This window comes from Panulirus ornatus, chromosome 6 (assembly GCF_036320965.1).
Source record: "Panulirus ornatus isolate Po-2019 chromosome 6, ASM3632096v1, whole genome shotgun sequence".
NCBI classification, from domain to species: Eukaryota; Metazoa; Arthropoda; class Malacostraca; order Decapoda; family Palinuridae; genus Panulirus; species Panulirus ornatus.
In genome coordinates this window covers 36869484-36893405 of record NC_092229.1, presented here as the reverse complement: position 1 = coordinate 36893405, position 23922 = coordinate 36869484, and the positions used below count along the sequence as shown (strand labels likewise).

General features: G+C 41.7%; 1 protein-coding gene across 1 annotated transcript in view; it reads right to left on the bottom strand.

Moving 5' to 3' along the window:
- LOC139748906 (death-associated protein kinase 1-like) overlaps positions 1 to 23922 on the bottom strand; it is a 1274027-nt gene that overhangs the window by 564170 nt on the left and 685935 nt on the right. The window contains exon 15 of the mRNA XM_071662270.1: positions 10240 to 10438. Coding sequence (XP_071518371.1) covers positions 10240 to 10438 — 199 coding nt within the window. The remainder of the gene's footprint in view (positions 1 to 10239; positions 10439 to 23922) is intronic.

Sequence of the window (23922 nt, the reverse complement as noted above, 5' to 3'; positions counted from 1 at the left end):
ACATATTGTCGTCAAACATCTCATTTCCAGCACATCCACCCTCCTGCGCACAACTCTATCCATAGTCCACGCCTCGCAACCATACAACATTGTTGGAACCACTATTCCTTCAAACATACCCATTTTTGCTTTCCGAGATAATGTTCTCGACTTCCACACATTCTTCAAGATTCCCAGAATTTTTGCCCCCTCCCCCACCCTATGATTCACTTCCGCTTCCATGGTTCCATCCGCTGCCAGATCCACACCCAGATATCTAAAACACTTTACTTCCTCCAGTTTTTCTCCATTCAAACTTACCTCCCAATTGACTTGACCCTCAACCCTACTGTACCTAATAACCTTGCTCTTATTCACATTTACTCTTAACTTTCTTCTTTCACACACTTTACCAAACTCAGTCACCAGCTTCTGCAGTTTCTTACATGAATCAGCCACCAGCGCTGTATCATCAGCGAACAACAACTGACTCACTTCCCAAGCTCTCTCATCCACAACAGACTGCATACTTGCCTCTCTTTCCAAAACTCTTGCATTCACCTCTCTAACAACCCCATCCATAAACAGATTAAACAACCATGGAGACATCACACACCCCTTCCGCAAACCTACATTCACTGAGAACCAATCTCTTTCCTCTCTTCCTACACGTACACATGCCTTACATCCTCGATAAAAACTTTTCACTGCTTCTAACAACTTCCCTCCCGCACCATATATTTTTAAAACCTTCCACAGAGCATCTCTATCAACTCTATCATATGCCTTCTCCAGATCCATAAATGCTACACACAAATCCATTTGTTTTTCTAAGTATTTCTCACATACATTCTTCAAAGCAAACACCTGATCCACACATCCTCTACCACTTCTGAAACCACACTGCTCTTCCCCAATCTGATGCTCTGTACATGCCTTCACCCTCTCAATCAATACCCTCCCATATAATTTACCAGGAATACTCAACAAACTTATACCTCTGTAATTTGAGCACTCACTCTTATCCCCTTTGCCTTTGTACAATGGCACTATGCAAGCATTCCACCAATCCTCAGGCACCTTACCATGAATCATACATACATTAAATAACCTTACCAACCAGTCAACAATACACTCACTCCCTTTTTTAATAAATTCCACTGCAATACCATCCAAACCTGCTGCCTTGCCAGCTTTCATCTTCCGTAAAGCTTTTACTACCTCTTCTCTATTTACCAAATCATTTTCCCTAACCCTCTCACTTTGCACACCACCTCGACCAAAACACCCCATATCTGCCACTCTATCATCAAACACATTCAACAAACCTTCAAAATACTCACTCCATCTCCTTCTCACATCACCACTACTTGTTATCACCTCCCCATTAGCCCCCTTCACTGAAGTTCCCATTTGCTCCCTTGTCTTACGCACTTTATTTACCTCCTTCCAAAATATCTTTTTATTCTCCTTGAAATTTAATGATACTCTCTCACCCCAACTCTCATTTACCCTCTTTTTCACCTCTTGCACCTTTCTCTTGACCTCCTGCCTCTTTCTTTTATACCTCTCCCACTCATTTGCATTTTTTCCCTGCAAAAATCGTCCAAATGCCTCTCTCTTCTCTTTCACTAATAATCTTACTTCTTCATCCCACCATTCACAACCTTTACTAATCAACCCACATCCCACGCTTCTCATGCCATTAGCATCTTTTGCGCAAGCCATCACTGCTTCCCTAAATACATCCCATTCCTCCCCCACTCCCCTTACCTCCTTTGTTCTCATCTTTTTCCATTTTGTACTCAGTCTCCCCTGGTACTTCCTCACACAAGTCTCCTTCCCAAGCTCACTTACTCTCACCACTCTCTTCACCCCAACATTCTCTCTTCTTTTCTGAAAACCCCCACAAATCTTCACCTTCGCCTCCACAAGATAATGATCAGACATCCTTCCAGTTGCACCTCTCAGCAGATTACCATCCAAAAGTCTCTCTTTCGTGCGTCTATCAATTAACACGTAATCCAATAACGCTCTCTGGCCATCTCTCCTACTTACATACGTATACTTATGTATATCTCGCTTTTTAAACCAGGTATTCCCAATCACCAGTCCTTTTTCAGCACATAAATCTACAAGCTCTTCACCATGTATACCAATTATTCCCTCAACTGCCACATTACTCACCTTTGCATTCAATATATATATATATATATATATATATATATATATATATATATATATATATATATATTATATTTAATTTATTTATTTTGCTTTGTCACTGTCTCCTTCGTTAGTAAGGTAGCGCAAGGAAACAGACGAAAGAATGGCCCAACCCGCCCACATACATATGTATATACATACACGTCCACACACGCAAATATACATACCTATACATCTCAATGTTTTTTTTTTTTTGCTTTGTCGCTGTCTCCCGCGTTTGCGAGGTAGCGCAAGGAAACAGACGAAAGAAATGGCCCAACCCACCCCCATACACATGTATATACATACGTCCACACACGCAAATATACATACCTACACAGCTTTTCATGGTTTACCCCAAATGCTTCACATGCCGTGATTCAATCCACTGACAGTACGTCAACCCCGGTATACCACATCGATCCAATTCACTCTATTCCTAGCCCTCCTTTCACCCTCCTGCATGTTCAGGCCCCGATCACACAAAATCTTTTTTACTCCATCTTTCCACCTCCAATTTGGTCTCCCACTTCTCCTCGTTCCCTCCACCTCCGACACATATATCCTCTTGGTCAATCTTTCCCCACTCATTCTCTCCATGTGCCCAAACCATTTCAAAACACCCTCTTCTGCTCTCTCAACCACTCTCTTTTTATTTCCACACATCTCTCTTACCCTTACGTTACTTACTCGATCAAACCACCTCACACCACACATTGTCCTCAAACATCTCATTTCCAGCACATACATCCTCCTGCACACAACTCTATCTATAGCCCACGCCTCGCAACCATACAACATTTTTGGAACCACTATTCCTTCAAACATACCCATTTTTGCTTTCCGAGATAATGTTCTCGACTTCCACACATTCTTCAAGGCTCCCAGGATTTTTGCCCCCTCTCCCACCCTATGATTCACTTCCGCTTCCATGGTTCCATCCGCTGCCAGATCCACTCCCAGATATCTAAAACACTTTACTTCCTACAGTTTTTCTCCATTCAAACTTACCTCCCAATTGACTTGACCCTCAACCCTACTGTACCTAATAACCTTGCTCTTATTCACATTTACTCTTAACTTTCTTCTTTCACACACTTTACCAAACTCAGTCACCAGCTTCTGCAGTTTCTCACATGAATCAGCCACCAGCGCTGTATCATCAGCAAACAACAACTGACTCACTTCCCAAGCTCTCTCATCCCCAACAGACTTCATACTTGCCCCTCTTTCCAAAACTCTTGCATTTACCTCCCTAACAACCCCATCCATAAACAAATTAAACAACCATGGAGACATCACACACCCCTGCCGCAAACCTACATTCACTGAGAACCAATCACTTTCCTCTCTTCCTACACGTACACATGCCTTACATCCTCGATAAAAACTTTTCACTGCTTCTAACAACTTGCCTCCTACACCATATATTCTTAATACCTTCCACAAAGCATCTCTATTAACTCTATCATATGCCTTCTCCAGATCCATAAATGCTACATACAAATCTATTTGCTTTTCTAAGTATTTCTCACATACATTCTTCAAAGCAAACACCTGATCCACACATCCTCTACCACTTCTGAAACCACACTGCTCTTCCCCAATCTGATGCTCTGTACATGCCTTCACCCTCACAATCAATACCCTCAATGTACACATATATATACACACACAGACATATACATATATACACATGTATGTAATTCATACTGTCTGCCTTTATTTGTTCCCATCGTCACCTCGCCACACATGGAATAACAGCCCCCTCCCCCTCATGTGTGCGAGGTAGCGCTAGGAAAAAACACCAAAGGCCCCATTCATTCACACTCAGTCTCTAGCTGTCCTGTAATAATGCACCGAAACCACAGCTCCCTTTCCACATCCGGGCCCCACACACCTTCCATGGTTTACCCCAGACGCTTCACATGCCCTGGTTCAATCCATTGACAGTACATCGACCCCGGTATACCACATCGATCCAATTCACTCTATTCCTTGCGTGCCTTTCACCCTCCTGCATGTTCAGGTCGCGATCACTCAAAATCTTTTTCACTCCATCTTTCCACCTCCAATTTGGTCTCCCACTTCTCCTCGTTCCCTCCACCTCTGACACATATATCCTCTTGGTCAAACTTTCCTCACTCATTCTCTCTATGTGACTAAATCATTTCAAAACACCCTCTTCTGCTCTCTCAACCACGCTCTTTTTATTTCCACACATCTCTCTTACCCTTACATTACTTACTCGATCAAACCACCTCACACCACATATTGTTCTCAAATATCTCATTTCCAGCACATCCACCCTCCTGCGCACAACTCTATCCATAGCCCACGCCTCACAACCATACAGCATTGTTGGAACCACTATTCCTTCAAACATACCCATTTTTGCTTTCCGAGATAATGTTCTCGACTTCCACACATTCTTCAAGGCTCCCAGAATTTTCGCCCCCTCCCCCACCCTATGATTCACTTCCGCTTCCATGGTTCCATCCGCTGCCAGATCCACTCCCAGATATCTAAAACACTTTACTTCCTCCAGTTTTTCTCCATTCAAACTTACCTCCCAATTGACTTGACCCTCAACCCTATTGTACCTAATAACCTTGCTCTTATTCACATTCACTCTTCACTTTCTTCTTTCACACACTTTACCAAACTGAGTCACCAGCTTCTGCAGTTTCTTACATGAATCAGCCACCAGCGTTGTATCATCAGCGAACAACAACTGACTCACTTCCCAAGCTCTCTCATCCACAACAGACTGCATACTTGCCCCTCTTTCCAAAACTCTTGCATTCACCTCCCTAACAACCCCATCCATAAACAAATTAAACAACCATGGAGACATCACACACCCCTTCTGCAAACCTACAATCACTAAGAACCAATCACTTTCCTCTCTTCCTAAACTTACACAGGCCTTACATCCTCGATAAAAAGTTTTCACTGCTTCTAACAACTTGCCTCCCACACCATATATTCTTAAAACCTTCCACAGAACATATCTATCAACTCTATCATATGCCTTCTCCAGATCCACAGATGCTACATACAAATCCATTTGTTTTTCTAAGCATTTCTCACATACATTCTTCAAAGCAAACACCTGATCCACACATCCTCTACTACTTCTGAAACCACACTGCTCTTCCCCAATCTAATGCTCTGTACATGCCTTCACCCTCTCAATCAATACCCTCCCATATAATTTACCAGGAATACTCAACAAACTTATACCTCTGTAATTTGAGCACTCACTCTTATCCCCTTTGCCTTTGTACAATGGCACTATGCAAGCATTCCGCCAATCCTCAGGCACCTCACCATGAGTCATACATACATTAAATAACCTTACCAACCAGTCAACAATACAGTCACCCCCTTTTTTAATAAATTCCACTGCAATACCATCCAAACCTGCTGCCTTGCCAGCTTTCATCTTCCGTCAAGCTTTTACTACCTCTTCTCTATTTACCAAATCATTTTCCCTAGCCCTCTCACTTTGCACACCACCTCGACGAAAACACCCTATATCGGCCACTCTATCATCAAACACATTCAACAAACCTTCAAAATACTCACTCCATCTCCTTCTCACATCACCACTACTTGTTATCACCTCCCCATTAGCCCCCTTCACTGAAGTTCCCATTTGCTCCCTTGTCTTATGCACTTTATTTACCTCCTTCCAAAACATCTTTTTATTCTCCCTGAAATTTAATGATACTCTCTCACCCCAACTCTCATTTACCCTCTTTTTCACCTCTTGCATACATATACATACATACATATACATACATATATACATACATACATATACACACACACACACACACACATAAATATATATATATATATATATATGTATATTTGCATGTGTGTATGTATATACATATGTATGTGGGTGGTTTGGGCCATTTCTTTTGTCTGTTTCCTTGTGCTACCTCACTAATGCGGGAGACAGCGACACAGCAAAATAAAAAAAAAATGTATATGTATGTATACGTTGAAATGTATAGGTATGTATATGTACATGTGTGGGCGTTTATGTATATACATGTATATTTGGGTGGGTGGGCCATTCTTATGTCTGTTTCTTTGCTATACCTCGCTAACGCGCGAGACCGACTAAATATAAAAAAATACAGAATAAATAAAATGGCATATAACTCAACCTAGTATAACATTCCTTATGTTTGATTTACATCCTTTAATCTGCACTGCTCTGTTGGCTGGTTTATGAGATGTTTCATGAGTATTTTCAGGTATGTGTAGGGCGAAGAGTGGTATTTTAGTCTTTGAAACAAATATGATAACTAAGAGTTTATAACTCTTAGTCAAAAAATGTATATGTATGTATACGTTGAAATGTATAGGTATGTATATGTACGTGTGTGAGCGTTTATGTATATACATGTATATTTGGGTGGGTGGGCCATTCTTATGTCTGTTTCTTTGCTATACCTCACTAACGCGGGAGACATCGACTAAATATAAAAAAATATAGAATAAATAAAATGGCATATAACTCAACCTAGTATAACATTCCTTATGTTTGTTTTACATCCTTTAATCTGCACTGCTCTGTTGGCTGGTTTATGAGATGTTTCATGAGTATTTTCAGGTATGTGTACGGCGAAGAGTGGTATTTTAGTCTTTGTAACAAATATGATAACTAAGAGTTTATAACAGTAGTGCATAGCTATTCATCTATTTTGTAAGAGTGACACTGCTTCAAACATTATGTAATCTAAACGTGCAAATCTCAAATAGGCTTCCTTACCATCTCCACATATACTACCAGTACACAGTAAAAGTTTAGGCTATAGTGTTTGGAAACAATGATTGGAATGCCTTTACAAGCATAAATGCTCATGTATTTTGCCTTGAGGGAGAGGCAGCTAATTCAAGTATCTATAATGCATGCTCTGCCACAGAGAACAAGAAGAAAATTACTATGACATATACCTCTCACCTGTAGCAAATGGATTAATTTGTTTCACTGATCAAAACTCTCTTGATTACTGCTGTCAAATATTTTAGGTTATCAAATATCACAATTCTGCTTAAAAAACGGTCATAAAAGTCTCATAATAAAATGTACTTCTTTACCACAAATATATTCATTTTGAGAATGAAAAAAATATCAGATTTAATCTAATAAAAATAACTAAAAAATTACTAAATTCTATAAAATGCAATGCTGCTGAATGACCACAATGTGTAATGACTACAATGAATTTTCCAAAATAATTTTCATAAGCAAACATAATAATGTGTTCTCATATATCACTGGTGGTGGCACAGGGGGCTGAAGCTCCCCCCCACTTTGAAAAGCAGGGAAGTTCAGTCCCCCATTTTGTTTACTTGTATAGAACTACAGTAAGTTGTGAACGCTTTTGCTCCAGTGAGCACTCCTACTTCCTAAAAGCTGCCACTGCCCCTGTATATATCTTGTTTTGAGCATTTCATCATTATCTTGGCGAGTTCATGATTTGTCCTTCCTTTGACCAAATACTGGGTATGCGCCAGTGTAGTGTAAGGGTGCTGTGATGTAACAGTGAGCATAAAAGAAGACTTTCACATCACGGCGAAGTTCATATGGGGAGTAAGGGGGTTGTGTACAATGAGACTTAAGAGGGTTGGAGAAAGAAATGCTTCCTAGAAAACTCCATTGTGGAACATCATAGGGAGCATTCAAGGTAGATGGGGTTAGTATTCAGGGTGCATTTAGGAGTGTGTGTGGAAAGAGAAGCTCACTGTCTGATAGAGCAAAGATTGTGTCTGTTAGAGCAAAGATTGGTATGTTTGAAAGTACTGTAATTACAACAGTTTTGTATGGATGAGTCTTGGGCCTTGAATGTAGAAAACAGGAGAAAGATGGACATATTGAAAATAAAATGCTTAAGGATGATTTGTGGTGTGAGGTAGGTTAAGTGTCTAAGGAATGACTGTGTACAAGATAGGTGTAGTGGTAGATGCAGCCTGTCTTAAAGGCTGGCCAGGTTATGCTGAAATGATTCAGACACATAGAGAGGAGGAGCAAGGATAGAAAGATTGAGAAGATCTAAGTTTAAGAAGCACAGGGAGCAAGGGGGAAGGAAGACCTAAATGGAGATGGAAGGATGGAGTGATGAAGGATTTGAAGTATTAGAGCCTAAACTTTCAAGAAGGTGAGAGTTGTTCAAATATCAGAATGAATCTACTGATGTGGTACTGTATACAAAGATGAGGTGCGTCAATGAACTGAATCAAAGAATGTGAAGAGTTCAAGGTAAACTACATATATGTCTGTAGATCTTAGCTAAGGATGATTAACTCTGATTTTGGGATACTATACAAGATAGCTAGTGAAAATATGTGTACAAATGAGGTTGGCAAAGTCTCTAAGGATATACAACCTCCATAATTTTGGCAGAGCATGAGATGCCGAGCTGGGTTATTGGTTAAGCAAGTAATTAGGTTCCATGGCCAGCAGGTTCATTTAATCCCCACAGCCTGGTTAGTCTAAAGTTTGTACACACAATACTTATCCAAGACTTCTTAAATTTCTCCACTGTACATCCCATAGTGTTCCTAATGGCAGCAGGCTAAGTGCTAAATGGTGTTGGGCCACAAACATTCAAAGCGTTTTCTCTTTTTGTGTTTATCACATCTTTTGATTTAAGTGGCAATGTTTTTCAGTCTTCCATTCCTATTGTGTCAATTGTGGAGTACTTCTGAGTGCTGATCAAGACCCAAGCCTCTTAGACTTTTCAAACAATAGATAATCATATACCTCTCCTATTTGCACTCTAGATTTCAGTCCTTTCCTGTAGTTTTACTGCTTTAATTCATCAATGCAAGCTCTGAAAGATCTCTGCACACTTTCTAAAGCTGCAGTTTCACCCATCTTGAAAAACTATGTTACTTCACGGCAGTATTTTACTCATGATCACCGGCTCTTCCTCTCTGTTTAAAAGGTTCATAAGATCCAGCATACCATCTTTTTGGAATAGGCAATTGTTGTCTTTGTTCTATTTGCTGAAGGTATTGTTATCAGACATTATCACTCCAAGGCCTTTCATGTTGCTCAATCGTGATATGATGGTGCTTTTATTTGTCTAGTATTCTGCACTTTTTTAGTTTCTTTCCCCTCCCCATGTTAGTGGAACTGGAATGTTTCCATACTGAAAAACATATTGATTTTGGTGGCTCAACAAAACACTCTATGTTAATCCGTAGTTTCCCAGTACCTTCTGTTGATGAGATTTTCATATTCATATCACCTGCAGCAGATGATATGAAACTATGATTAATTTCCCCTATCAATGTCATATATAAGAACAAGGAAAAGAAAGGGTTAAAGTATGGTTCCTTAGGCAACTTAGCATTTCACCAGGGAGGTATGAGAAAAAACCTATTTTACAAAAATGTGTTGTGATTCGTTAGTTAAAATATTGTACATCCATCTTCCATTTCCTTTTTTTTTGGGGGGGGGGTTATCCCATCTTATGCATTTTGAGAACTATGACACCATGATTCCATTTATCGCAGGTTTTTGTAAAGTCTGTTAAATCATTCTGTTTGTTTTCTAGTGTTTCTACAAATGTACTGTAATGGTCAAGCATCGGAAAGGCATGATCTAACCACCCTAAAACCCTGTCATCCTTAGTTTTTTAAAGATTAGATTCCATAAAGCTGATCAATTTATGCTTTAGGAGTCTTTTAAAACTTTCAATATGTGTAACCTCAAAGCAATGTCATTAGTTTTTTACCTTTTTTACTTCCTTCTTTGTGCAATGAGGTTACATGAGTCAGATTTAAACTATCTGGATGATGCCAGTCCAGACATTTCACCTGCAGGATACTGAGTGCTTATGCAAGCAGTGATTTGCATTTCTTTATACCAAATGAGTTCCTGAAGTCTGGTCTTGGGGCAGAGTACACAGGCATCTTGTTCATGTGTTCCTGACACTACCTTGATCAGGGAGGGGAGACAATCATGTATAAAAAATAATATATACACACATATAAAAACACAACTTTAGTATTGCAATTGCTTACTCTTCCCAGCAGATCCAATTGATGATGTTGAGGTGTTACTTTTACTTCTGCGGAAAAAGGAAGAGAAGTAGCCAGTCTTGAGGGTTTCAACAAGGGCTGTCTTTCCTGATCCTGAGTGACCCAAAATTTTGACCTTAATTCGTGGAATGGATGATGGACTTGGTATCAGCTGCTGAATATAATCTTCTCGCTGCTGTTCCTGTGGGGGTGAATATATTTAATTCATTAATAAACAATTTGGGGATAAATATATTCAGCCGATTAATAAACAACACTATGGAAACACTGGCATTCATGATACTTTTAATTATCATACATAATCTTTATTTCTCATGTCAGTGATGTAGCATCAGGAAATATAAAGAATGACCCATCACCTCATATACAAACATACATACATAAACATCTTATTTATTTTATCTATTTTGCTTTGTCGCTGTCTCCCGCATTAGTGAGGTAGCGCAGGGAAACAGACGAAAGAAATGCCCAACCCACCCACAAACACATGTATATACATACACGTCCACACACGCAAAAATATATACCTATACATCTCAACATATACATATATATATACACACACAGACATATACATATATACACATGTACATAATGCATACTATCTGCCTTTATTCATTCCCATTGCCACCCCGGCATACATGGAATGACAACCCCCTCCCCCCTCAAGTGTGCGAGGTAGCGCTATGAAAAGACAACAAAGGCCCCATTCCCTCACACTCAGTCTCTAGCTGTCATGTAATAATGCACTGAAACCACAGCTCCCTTTCTACATCCAGGCCCCACAGAACTTTCCATGGTTTACCCTAGACGCTTCACATGCCCTGGTTCAATCCATTGACAGCACGTCGACCCCGGTATGCCAGATCGTTCCAATTCACTCTATTCCTTGCACGCCTTTCACCCTCCTGCATCTTCAGGCCCCGATCACTCAAAATCTTTTTCACTCCATCTTTCCACCTCCAATTTGGTCTCCCACTTCTCCTCATTCCCTCCACCTCTGACACATATATCCTCTTGGACAATCTTTCCTCACTTATTCTCTCCATGTGACCAAACCATTTCAAAACACCCTCTTCTGCTCTTTCAACCACACTCTTTTTATTACCACACATCTCTCTTACCCTTACATTACTCAATCAAACCACCTCACACCACATATTGTCCTCAAACATCTCATTTCCAGCACATCCACCCTCCTACACACAACTCTATCAATAGCCCACGCCTCGCAACCATACAACATTGTTGGAACCACTATTCCTTCAAACATACCCATTTTTGCTTTCCGAGATAATGTTCTCAACTTCCACAAATTTTTCAATGCTCCCAGAACTTTCGCCCACTCCCCCACCCTATGATTCACTTCCGTTTCCATGGTTCCATCCACTGCCATATCCACTCCCAGATATCTAAAACACTTCACTTCCCCCAGTTTTTCTCCATTCAAACTTACCTCCCAATTGACTTGACCCTCAACCCTACTATACCTAATAACCTTGCTCTTATTCACATTTACTCTTCACTTTCTTCTTTCACACACCTTACCAAACTCAGTCACCAGCTTCTGCAGTTTCTCACATGAATCAGCCACCAGCGCTGTATCATCAGCGAACAACAACTGACTCACTTCCCAAGCTCTCTCATCCACAACAGACTGCATACTTGCCCCTCTTTCCAAAACTCTTGCATTCACCTCCCTAACAACCCCATCCATAAACAAATTAAACAACCATGGAGACATCACACACCCCTGCCGCAAACCTACATTCACTGAGAACCAATCATTTTCCTCTCTTCCTACACGTACACATGCATTACATCCTCGATAAAAAGTTTTCACTGCTTCTAACAACTTGCCTCCCACACCATATATTCTTAATACCTTCCACAGAGCATCTCTATCAACTCTATCATATGCCTTCTCCAGATCCATAAATGCTACATACAAATCCATTTGCTTTTCAAAGTATTTCTCACATACATTCTTCAAAGCAAACACCTGATCCACACATCCTCTATCACTTCTGAAACCATATTGCTCTTCCCCAATCTGATAGAGTGATAGAGTGTAAGAAAGTAAATTCTAGATTGATATGGGTAAAACTGAAAGTTGATGGAGAGAGATGGGTGATTATTGGTGCATATGCACCTGAGCATGAGAAGAAAGATTATGAGAGGCAAGTGTTTTGGGAGCAGCTGAATGAGTGTGTTAGTGGTTTTGATGCACGAGACCAGGTTATAGTGAATAATTGATATACATGGGGTTTTCAGTGTTGTAAATGGAAATGGTGAAGAGCTTGTACATCTATGTGCTGAAAAAGGACTGGTGATGGGGAATACCTGGTTTAAAAAGAGAGATATACATAAGTAAACATATGCAAGTAGGAGAGATGGCCAGAGAGCGTTATTGGAATATGTGTTAATTGATAGGCACGCGAAAGAGAGACTTTTGGATGTTAATATGCTGAGAGGTGCAACTGGAGGGATGTCTGATCATTATCTTGTGGAGGCGAAGGTGAAGATTTGTAGAGGTTTTCAGAAAAGAAGAGAGAATGTTGGGGTGAAGAGAGTGGTGAGCTTGGGAAGGAGACTTGTGTAAGGAAGTACCAGGAGGGACTGAGTACAGAATGGAAAAAGGTGAGAACAAAGGAGGTAAGGCGAGTGGGGGAGGAATGGGATGTATTTAGGGAAGCAGTGATGGCTTGCACAAAAGATGCTTGTGGGAGGTGTGCAGATTAGAAAGGGTAGAGAGTGGTGGGAAGAAGAAGTAAGATTATTGGTGAAAGAGAAGAGAGAGGCATTTGGACAATTTTTGCAGGGAAAAAATGCAAATGAGTAGGAGATGTATAAGAAAGAGGTAGGAGGTCAAAAGAAAGATGCAAGAGGTGAAAACGAGGGCAAATGAGAGTTGGGGTGAGTGAGTATCAGTAAATTTAGGGAAAATAAAATGATGTTCTGGAAGGAGGTAAATAAAGTGCGTAAGACAAGGGAGCAAATGGGAACTTCAGTGAAGGGGGCTAATGGGGAGGTGATAACAAGTAGTGGTGATGTGAGAAGGAGATGGAGTGAGTATTTTGAAGGTTTGTTGAATGTGTTTGATGATAGAGTGGCAGATATAGGGTGTTTTGGTCGATGTGGTATGCACAGTGAGAGGGTTAGGGAAAATGATTCGGTAAACAAAGAAGAGGTAGTAAAAGCTTTGTGGAAGATGAAAGCTGGCAAGGCAGTGGGTTTGGATGGTATTGCAGTGGAATTTATTAAAAAAGGGGGTGACTGTGTTGTTGACTGGTTGGTAAGGTTATTTAATGTATGTATGATTCATGGTGAGGTGCCTGAGGATTGGCGGAATGCTTGCATAGTGCCATTGTACAAAGGCAAAGGGGATAAGAGTGAGTGCTCAAATTACAGAGGTATAAGTTTGTTGAGTATTCCTGGGAAATTATATGGGAGGGTATTGATTGAGAGGGTGAAGGCATGTACAGAGCATAAACAACTATATGTATATATTTATTTATTTATTTATTTTGCTTTGTCGCTGTCTCCCGCGTTTGCGAGGTAGCGCAAGGAAACAGACGAAAGAAATGGCCCAACCCACCCCCATACACAATGTATACACACAGACACGTCCACACACGCAAATATACATACCTATACATCTCAATGTACACATATATATACATACACAGACACATACATATATACCCATGCACACAATTCACACTGTCTGCCCCCATTCACTCCCATCGCCACCTCGCCACATATGGAATACCATCCCCCTCCCCCCTCATGTGTGCGAGGTAGCACTAGGAAAAGACAACAAAGGCCTCATTCGTTCACACTCAGTCTCTAGCTGCCACGCAATAATGCCCGAAACCACAGCTCCCTTTCCACATCCAGGCCCCACACAACTTTCCATGGTTTACCCCAGACGCTTCACATGCCCTGATTCAATCCACTGACAGCACGTCAACCCCGGTATACCACATCGATCCAATTCACTCTATTCCTTGCCCTCCTTTCACCCTCCTGCATGTTCAGGCCCCGATCACACAAAATATTTTTCATTCCATCTTTCCATCTCCAATTTGGTCTCCCACTTCTCCTCGTTCCCTCCACCTCTGACACATATATCCTCTTGGTCAATCTTTCCTCACTCATTCTCTCCATGTGCCCAAACCATTTCAAAACACCCTCTTCTGCTCTCTCAACCATGCTCTTTTTATTTCCACACATCTCTCTTACCCTTACATTACTTACTCGATCAAACCACCTCACACCACACATTGTCCTCAAACATCTCATTTCCATCACATCCACCCTCCTGCGCACTACTTTATCCATAGCCCACGCCTCACAACCATAAAACATTGTTGGAACCACTATTCCTTCAAACATACCCATTTTTACTTTCCGAGTTAATGTTCTCGACTTCCACACATTCTTTAAGGCTCCCAGGATTTTCGCCCCCTCCCCCTCCCTATGATTCACTTCCGCTTCCATGGTTCCATCCGCTGCCAGATCCACTCCCAGATATCTAAAACACTTTACTTCCTCCAGTTTTTCTCCATTCAAACTTACCTCCCAATTGACTTGACCCTCAACCCTACTGTACCTAATAACCTTGCTCTTATTCACATTTACTCTTAACTTTCTTCTTTCTATTTATTTATTCATTATACTTTGTCACAGGGAAAAAATGCAAGTGGGAGATGTATAAAAGAAAAAGGCAGGAGGTCAAGAAAAAGGTGCAAGAGGTGGGTTGGGCCATTTCTTTCGTCTGTTTCCTTGCGCTACCTTGCTAACGCGGGAGACAGCGACAAAGCAAAATAAATAAATAATAAATACTTTGTCGCTGTCTCCCGTGTTAGTGAGGTAGCGCAAGGAAACACAAAAAAGAATGGCTGAAGCCACTCACATACACATGTATATACATACACATCCACATATACATACCTATACATCTCAACGTATACATACATATACACACACAAACATATACATATATACACATGTGCATATTTCATAGTCAGCCCTTATTCATTCCCACTGGCACTCAGGCACACATGAAATAACCCCCTCCACCCGCATGTGCATGAGGTAGCGCTAGGAAAAGACAACAAAGGCCACATTCGTTCACACTCAGTCTCATGTATAATGCACCAAAACCACAGCTCCCTTTCCACATCCATGACCCACAAAATGTTCCATGGTTTACCACAGACGCTTCACATGTCCTGGTTCAATCCACTGACGGCACGTCGACCCCGGCATACCACATCGTTCCAATTCACTCTATTCCTTGCACTCCGTTCACCCTCTTGCATGTTCAGACCTCGATCACTCAAAATCTTTTTCACTCCATTTTTCCACCTCCAATTTGGTCTCCCACTTCTTGTTCCCTCCACCTCTGACACATATATCCTCTTGGTCAATCTTTCCTCACTCATTCACTCCATGATCAAACCATTTCAACACACCCTTTCTGCTCTCTCAACCACACTCTTTTTATCACCACACATCTCTCTTACCCCTTCATTACTTACCCGATCAAACAACTTCACACCACATATTGTCCTCAAACATCTCATTTCCAGCACATCCACCCTCCTCCGCACAACTCTATCCATAGCCCATGCCTCGCAACCATATAACATTGTTGGAACAACTATTCCTTCAAACATACCCATTTTTACTTTCCAAGATAACATTCTCGACTTCCACACATTTTTCAATGCTCCAAGAACTTTCGCCCCCTCCCCACCCTATGATTCACTTCCGCTTCCATGGTTCCATCCACTGCCAAATCCACTCCCAGATATCTAAAACACTTCACTTCCTTCAGTTTTTCTCCATTCAAGCTTACCTCCCAATTGACTTGTCCCTTAACCCTACTCTACCTAATAACCTTCCTCTTATTCACATTTACTCTCAGCTTTATTCTTTCACATACTTTACCAAACTCAGTCACTAGCTTCTGCAGTTTCTCACCCGAATCAGCCACCAGTGCTGTATCATCGGCAAACAACAACTACCACATTACTCACCTTTGCATTCAAATCACACATCACTATAACCCAGTCTTGTGCATCAAAATACTAACACACTCACTCACTCCCGTCGCCACCCCGCCACACATGAAATAACAACCCCCTTCCCCCTCATGTGTGCAAGGTAGCACTAGGAAAAGACAACAAAGGCCACATTCGTTCACACTCAGTCTCTAGCTGCCATGTAATAATGCACCAAAACCACAGCTCCCTTTCCACATCCAGGCCCCACATAACTTTCCATGGTTTACCCCAGACGCTTCACATGCCCTGCTTCAATCCATTGACAGCACATCGACTCTGGTGTACCACATCGTTCCAATTCACTCAAATCCTTGCACACCTCTCACCCTAGTGCATGTTCAGGCCCCGATCACTCAAAATCTTTTTCACTCCATCTTTCCACCTCTAATTTGGTCTCAAACTTCTCATTCCCTCCACCTATGACACATTTATCAACTTGGTCAATCTTTCCTCACCCATTCTCTCCATGTGACCAAAACATTTCAAAACACCCTCTTCTGCTCTCTCAACCACACTCTTTTTATTACCACACATCTCTCTTACCCTTATACTTTACTCACTCGATCAAACCACCTCACACCACATATTATCCTCAAACATCTCATTTCCAGCATATCCACCCTCCTATGCACAACTCTACCCATTGCCCATGCCTCAAAACCATATAACATTGTTGGAACGACTATTCCTTCAAACATATCTATTTTTGCTTTCCGAGATAATTTTCTCGACTTCCACACATTTTTCAATGCTCCCAGAACTTTCGCCCCCCTCCCCACCCTATAATTCACTTCCGCTTCCATGGTTCCATCCGCTCCCAAATCCACTCCCAGATATCTAAAACACTTCACTTCCTACAGTTTTTCTACATTCAAACTTACCTCCAGATTGACTTGTCCCTCAACCCTATTGTACCACATAACCATGCTCTTATTCACATTTACTCTCAGCTTTCTTCTTTCACACACTTTACCAAACTCAGTGACCAGCTTCTGCAGTTTCTCACAAAAATCAGCCACCAGCGCTGTATCATCAGCGAACAACAACTGACTCACTTCCCAAGCTCTCTCATCCACAACAGACTGCATACTTGCCCCTCTTTCCAAAAGTCTTCCATTCACCTCCCTAATAACCCCATCCATAAACAAATTAAACATCCATGGAGACCTCACACACCCCTGCTGCAAACCTACATTCACTGAGAACCAATCTCTTTCTTCTCTTCCTACACGTACACATGCCTTACATCCTCGATAAAAACTTTTCACTGCTTCTAACAACTTGCCTCCCACACCAAATATTATTCATGCCTTCCACAGAGCATCTCTATCAACTCTATCATATGCCTTCTCCAGATCCATAAATGCTACATACAAATCCATTTGCTTTTCTAAGTATTTCTCATATATATTCTTCAAAGCAAACACCCGATCCACACATCCTCTACTACTTCTGAAACCACACTGCTTTTCCCCAATTTGATGCTCTGCACATGCCTTCACACTCTCAATAAATACCCTCCCATATAATTTCCCAGGAATACTCAACAAACTTATACCTCTTTAATTTGAGCACTCACTTTTATCCCCTTTGCCTTTGTACAATGGCACTATGCAAGCATTCTGCAAATCCTCTCACCATACGACATACATACATTAAATAACCTTACCAACCAGTCAACAATACAGTCACCCCCTTTTTTAATAAATTCCACTGCAATACCATCCAGACCCGCTGCCTTACCGGCTTTCATCTTCCGCAAAGCTTTTACTACCTCTTCTCTCTTTACCAAACCATTCTCCCTAACCCTCTCACTTTGCACACCACCTCGACCAAAGCACCCTATATCTGCCAATCTATCATCAAACACATTCAACAAACCTTCAAAATACTCACTCCATCTCCTTCTCACATCACCACTACTTGTTATCACCTCCCCATTAGCCCCCTTCACTGAAGTTCCCATTTGTTCCCTTGTCTTACGCACTTTACTTACCTACTTCCAAAACATCTTTTTATTCTCCCTAAAATTTACTGATACTCTCTCACCCCAACTCTCATTTGCCCTCTTTTTCACCTCTTGCACCTTTTTCTTGACCTCCTGCCTCTTTCTTTTATACATCTCCTACTCATTTGCATTATTTCCCTGCAATAATCATCCAAATGCCTCTCTTTTCTCTTTCACTAATAATCTTACTTCTTCATCCCACCACTCACTACCCTTTCTAATCTACCCACCTCCCAAGCTTCTCATGCCACAAGCATCTTTTGCACAAGCCATCACTGCTTCGCTAAATACATCCCATTCCTACCCCACTCGCCTTACCTCCTTTGTTCTCACCTTTTTCCATTCTGTACTCAGTCTCTCCTGGTACTTTCTCACACAAGTCTCCTTCCCAAGCTCACTTACTCTCACCACTCATTTCGCCCCAATATTTTCTCTTATTTTCTGAAAACCTCTACAAACCTTCACCTTCACCTCTACGCCTCCACACGATAACGATCAGACATCTCTCAAGTTGCACCTTTCAGCACATTGACATCCAAAAGTCTCTCTTTCCCGCGCCTATCAATTAACTTGTAATCCAATAACGCTCTCTGGCCATCTCTCCTACTTACATACAGTATACTTATGTATATCTCCCTTTTTAAACCAGGTATTCCCAATCACCAGTCCTTTTTCAGCACATATGTCTACAAGCTCTTCACCATTTCCATTTACAACACTGAGCAACCCATGTACACCAATTATTCCCTCAACTGCCACATTACTAACCTTTGCATTCAAATCACCCATCACTACAGCCCATTCTCGTGCATCAAAACTACTAACACACTCACTCAGATGCTCCCAAAACACTTGCCTCATGATCTTTCTTCTCATGCCCAGGTGCATATGCACCAATAACCACCCATCTCTCTCCATCCACTTTCAGTTTTACCCATATCAATCTAGAATTTACTTTCTTACACTTTATCACATACTCCTACAACTCCTGTTTCAGGAGTACTGCTACTCCTTCCCTTGCTCTTGTCCTCTCACTAACCCCTGACTTTACTCCCAAGACATTCCCAAACCACACTTCCCTTTACCCTTGAGCTTTGTTTCACTCAGAGCCAAAACATCCAGGTTCCTTTCCTCAAACATACTACCTATCTCTCTGTTTTTCTCATCTTGGTTACATCCACATACATTTAGACACCCCAATCTGAGCCTTCGAGGAGGATGAGCACTCCCCGCATGACCCCTTCTTCTGTTTCCCCTTTTAGAAAGTTAAAATACAAGGAGGGGAGGGTTTCCAGCCCCCCGCTCCCGTCCCCTTTAGTCACCTTCTACGACACATGGGGAATGTGTGGGAAGTGTTCTTTCTCCCCTATCCCCAGGGATATATATATCCCTGAGTTTGGTAAAGTGTGTGAAAGAAGAAAGTTAAGAGTAAATGTGAATAAGAGCAAGGTTATTAGGTACAGTAGGATTGAGGGTCAAGTCAATTGGGAGGTAAGTTTGAATGGAGAAAAACTGGAGGAAGTAAAGTCTTTTAGATATCTGGGAGTGGATCTGGCAGCAGATGGAACCATGGAAGCGGAAGTGAATCATAGGGTGGGGTAGGGGGCGAAAATTCTGGGAGCCTTGAAGAATGTGTGGAAGTCGAGAACATTATCTCGGAAAGCAAAAATGGGTATGTTTGAAGGAATAGTGGTTCCAACAATGTTGTATGGTTGCGAGGCGTGGGCTATGGATAGAGTTGTGCGCAGGAGGATGGATGTGCTGGAAATGAGATGTTTGAGGACAATGTGTGGTGTGAGGTGGTTTGATCGAGTAAGTAACGTAAGGGTAAGAGAGATGTGTGGAAATAAAAAGAGCGTGGTTGAGAGAGCAGAAGAGGGTGTTTTGAAATGGTTTGGGCACATGGAGAGAATGAGTGAGGAAAGATTGACCAAGAGGATATATGTGTCGGAGGTGGAGGGAACGAGGAGAAGAGGGAGACCAAATTGGAGGTGGAAAGATGGAGTGAAAAGGATTTTGTGTGATCGGGGCCTGAACATGCAGGAGGGTGAAAGGAGGGCAAGAAATAGAGTGAATTGGAGCGATGTAGTATACAGGGGTTGACGTGCTGTCAGTGGATTGAATCAAGGCATGTGAAGCGTCCGGGGTAAACCATGGAAAGCTGTGTAGGTATGTATATTTGCGTGTGTGGACGTGTGTATGTACATGTGTATGGGGGGGGTTGGGCCATTTCTTTCGTCTGTTTCCTTGCGCTACCTCGCAAACGCGGGAGACAGCGACAAAGTATAAAAAAAAAAAAAAAAAAAAATATATATATATATATATATATATATATATATATATATATATATATATATATATATATATATATGCATTGTAGACTGGTTGGTAAGGTCATTTAATGTATGTATGCCCCAGGATTGGCAGAATGCTTGCATAATGCAATTGTACAAAGGCAAAGGGGATAAAAGTGAGTGCTCAAATTACGGAGGTATAAGTATAAGTATAAGTATATGTTTGAAGGAATAGTGGTTCCAACAATGTTGTATTGTTGCGAGGCGTGGGCTATGGATAGAGTTGTGCGTAGGAGGGTGGATGTGCTGGAAATGAGATGTTTGAGGGCAATATGTGGTGTGAGGTGGTTTGATCGAGTAAGTAATGTAAGGGTAAGAGAGATGTGTGGAAACAAAAAGAGCGTGGTTGAGAGAGCAGAAGAGGGTGTTTTGAAATGGTTTGGGCACATGGAGAGAATGAGTGAGGAAAGATTGACCAAGAGGATATATGTGTCGGAGGTGGAAGGAACGAGGAGAAGTGGGAGACCAAATTGGAGGTGGAAAGATGGAGTGAAAAAGATTTTGTGTGATCGGGGCCTGAACATGCAGGAGGGTGAAAGGAGGGCAAGGAATAGAGTGAATTGGATCGATGTGGTATACCGGGGTTGACGTGCTGTCAGTGGGTTGAATCAGGGCATGTGAAGCGTCTGGGGTAAACCATGGAAAGCTGTGTAGGTATGTATATTTGCGTGTGTGGACGTATGTATATACATGTGTATGGGGGTGGGTTGGGCCATTTCTTTTGTCTGTTTCCTTGCGCTACCTCGCAAACGCGGGAGACAGCGACAAAGCAAAAGAAAAAAAAAAAAAATATATATATATATATATATATATATGCATTGTAGACTGGTTGGTAAGGTCATTTAATGTATGTATGCCCCAGGACTGGCAGAATGCTTGCATAATGCCATTGTACAAAGGCAAAGGGGATAAAAGTGAGTGCTCAAATTACGGAGGTATAAGTATAAGTATAAGTATATGTTTGAAGGAATAGTGGTTCCAACAATGTTGTATTGTTGCGAGGCGTGGGCTATGGATAGAGTTGTGCGTAGGAGGGTGGATGTGCTGGAAATGAGATGTTTGAGGGCAATATGTGGTGTGAGGTGGTTTGATCGAGTAAGTAATGTAAGGGTAAGAGAGATGTGTGGAAACAAAAAGAGCGTGGTTGAGAGAGCAGAAGAGGGTGTTTTGAAATGGTTTGGGCACATGGAGAGAATGAGTGAGGAAAGATTGACCAAGAGGATATATGTGTCGGAGGTGGAAGGAATGAGGAGAAGTGGGAGACCAAATTGGAGGTGGAAAGATGGAGTGAAAAAGATTTTGAGGGATCGGGGCCTGAACATGCAGGAGGGTGAAAGGTGGGCAAGGAATAGAGTGAATTGGATTGATGTGGTATACCGGGGTAGACATGCTGTCAATGGATTGAATCAGGGCATGTGAAGCATCTGGGGTAAACCATGGAAAGTTCTGTGGGGCTTGGATGTGGAAAGGGAGCTGTGGTTTTGGGCATTATTACATGACAGCTAGAGACTGAGTGTGAACGAATGGGGCCTTCGTTGTCTTTTCCTAGTGCTACCTCGCACACATGAGGAGGGAGGGGGATGTTATTCCATGTGTGGCGAGGTGGCGATGGGAATGAATAAAGGCAGTGTGAATTGTGTCCATGTGTATATATGTATGTGTCTGTGAATGTATATATATGTGTACACTGAGATGTATGGGTATGTATATTTGCGTGTGTGGACGTGTATGTATATACATGTGTATGGGGGTGGGTTGGGCCATTTCTTTCGTCTGTTTCCTTGCGCTACCTCGCAAACGCAGGAGACAGTGACAAAGCAAAATAAAATAAATAAATAAGTTTGTTGAGTATTCCTGGTAAATCATATGGGAGGGTATTGATTGAGAGGGTGAAGGCATGTACAGAGCATCAGATTGGGGAAGAGCAGTGTGGTTTCAGAAGTGGTAGAGAATGTGTGGATCAGGTGTTTGCTTTGATGAATGTATGTGAGAAATACTTAGAAAAGCAAATGGATTTGTATGTAGCATTTACGGATCTGGAGAAGGCATATGATAGAGTTGATAGAGATGCTCTGTGGAAGGTATTAAGAATATATGGTGTGGGAGGCAAGATGTTAGAAACAGTGAAAAGTTTTTATCGAGGATGTATGGCATGTGTACGTGTAGAAAGAGAGGAAAGTGATTGGTTCTCAGTGAATGTAGGTTTGTGGCAGGGGTATGTGATGTCTCCATGGTTTTTTAGTTTGTTTATGGATGGGGTTGTTAGGGAGGTGAATGCAAGAGTTTTGGAAAGAGGGGCAAGTATGCAGTCTGTTGTGGATGTGAGAGCTTGGGAGGTGAGTCAGTTGTTGTTTGCTGATGATACAGCGCTGGTGGCTGATTTGTGTGAGAAACTGTAGAAGCTGGTGAATGAGTTTGGTAAAGTGTGTGAAAGAAGAAAGTCAAGAGCAAATGTGAATAAGAGCAAGGTTATTAGGTACAGTAAGGCTGAGGGACAAGTCAACTGGGAGGTAAGTTTGAATGGAGAAAAACTGGAGGAAGTGAAGTGTTTTAGATATCTGGGAGTGGATATGGCAGCGGATGGAACCATGGAAGCGGAAGTGAATCATAGGGTGGGGGAGGGGCGAAAGTTCTGGGAGCGTTGAAGAATGTTTGGAAGTCGAGAACATTATCTTGGAAAGCAAAAATGGGTATGTTTGAGGGAATAGTGGTTCAACAACGTTATATAGTTGCGAGGCGTGGGCTATGGAATAGAGTTGTGCGGAGGAGGGTGGATGTGCTGGAAATGAGATGTTTGAGGACAATATGTGGTGTGAGATGGTTTGATAGAGTAAGTAATAATAGGGTACGAGAGATGTGTGGTAATAAAAAGAGTGTGGTTGAGAGAGCAGAAAGGGTGTTTTGAAATGGTTTGGTCACATGGAGAGAATGAGTGAGGAAAGATTGACCAAGAGGATATATGAGTCAGAGGTGCAGGGAACGAGGAGAAGTGGGAGACCAAACTGGAGGTGGAAAGATGGAGTGAAAATGATTTTGAGTGATTGAGAGGGTGAAAGGCGTGGAAGGAATAGAGTGAATTGGAACGATGTGGTATACCAGGGTCAACGTGCTGTCAATTGATTGAACCAGGGCATGTGAAGCATCTGGGGTAAACCATGGAAAGTTCTGTGGGGCCTGGGTGTGGAAAGGGAGCTGTGGTTTCGGTGCATTATTACAATACAGATAGAGA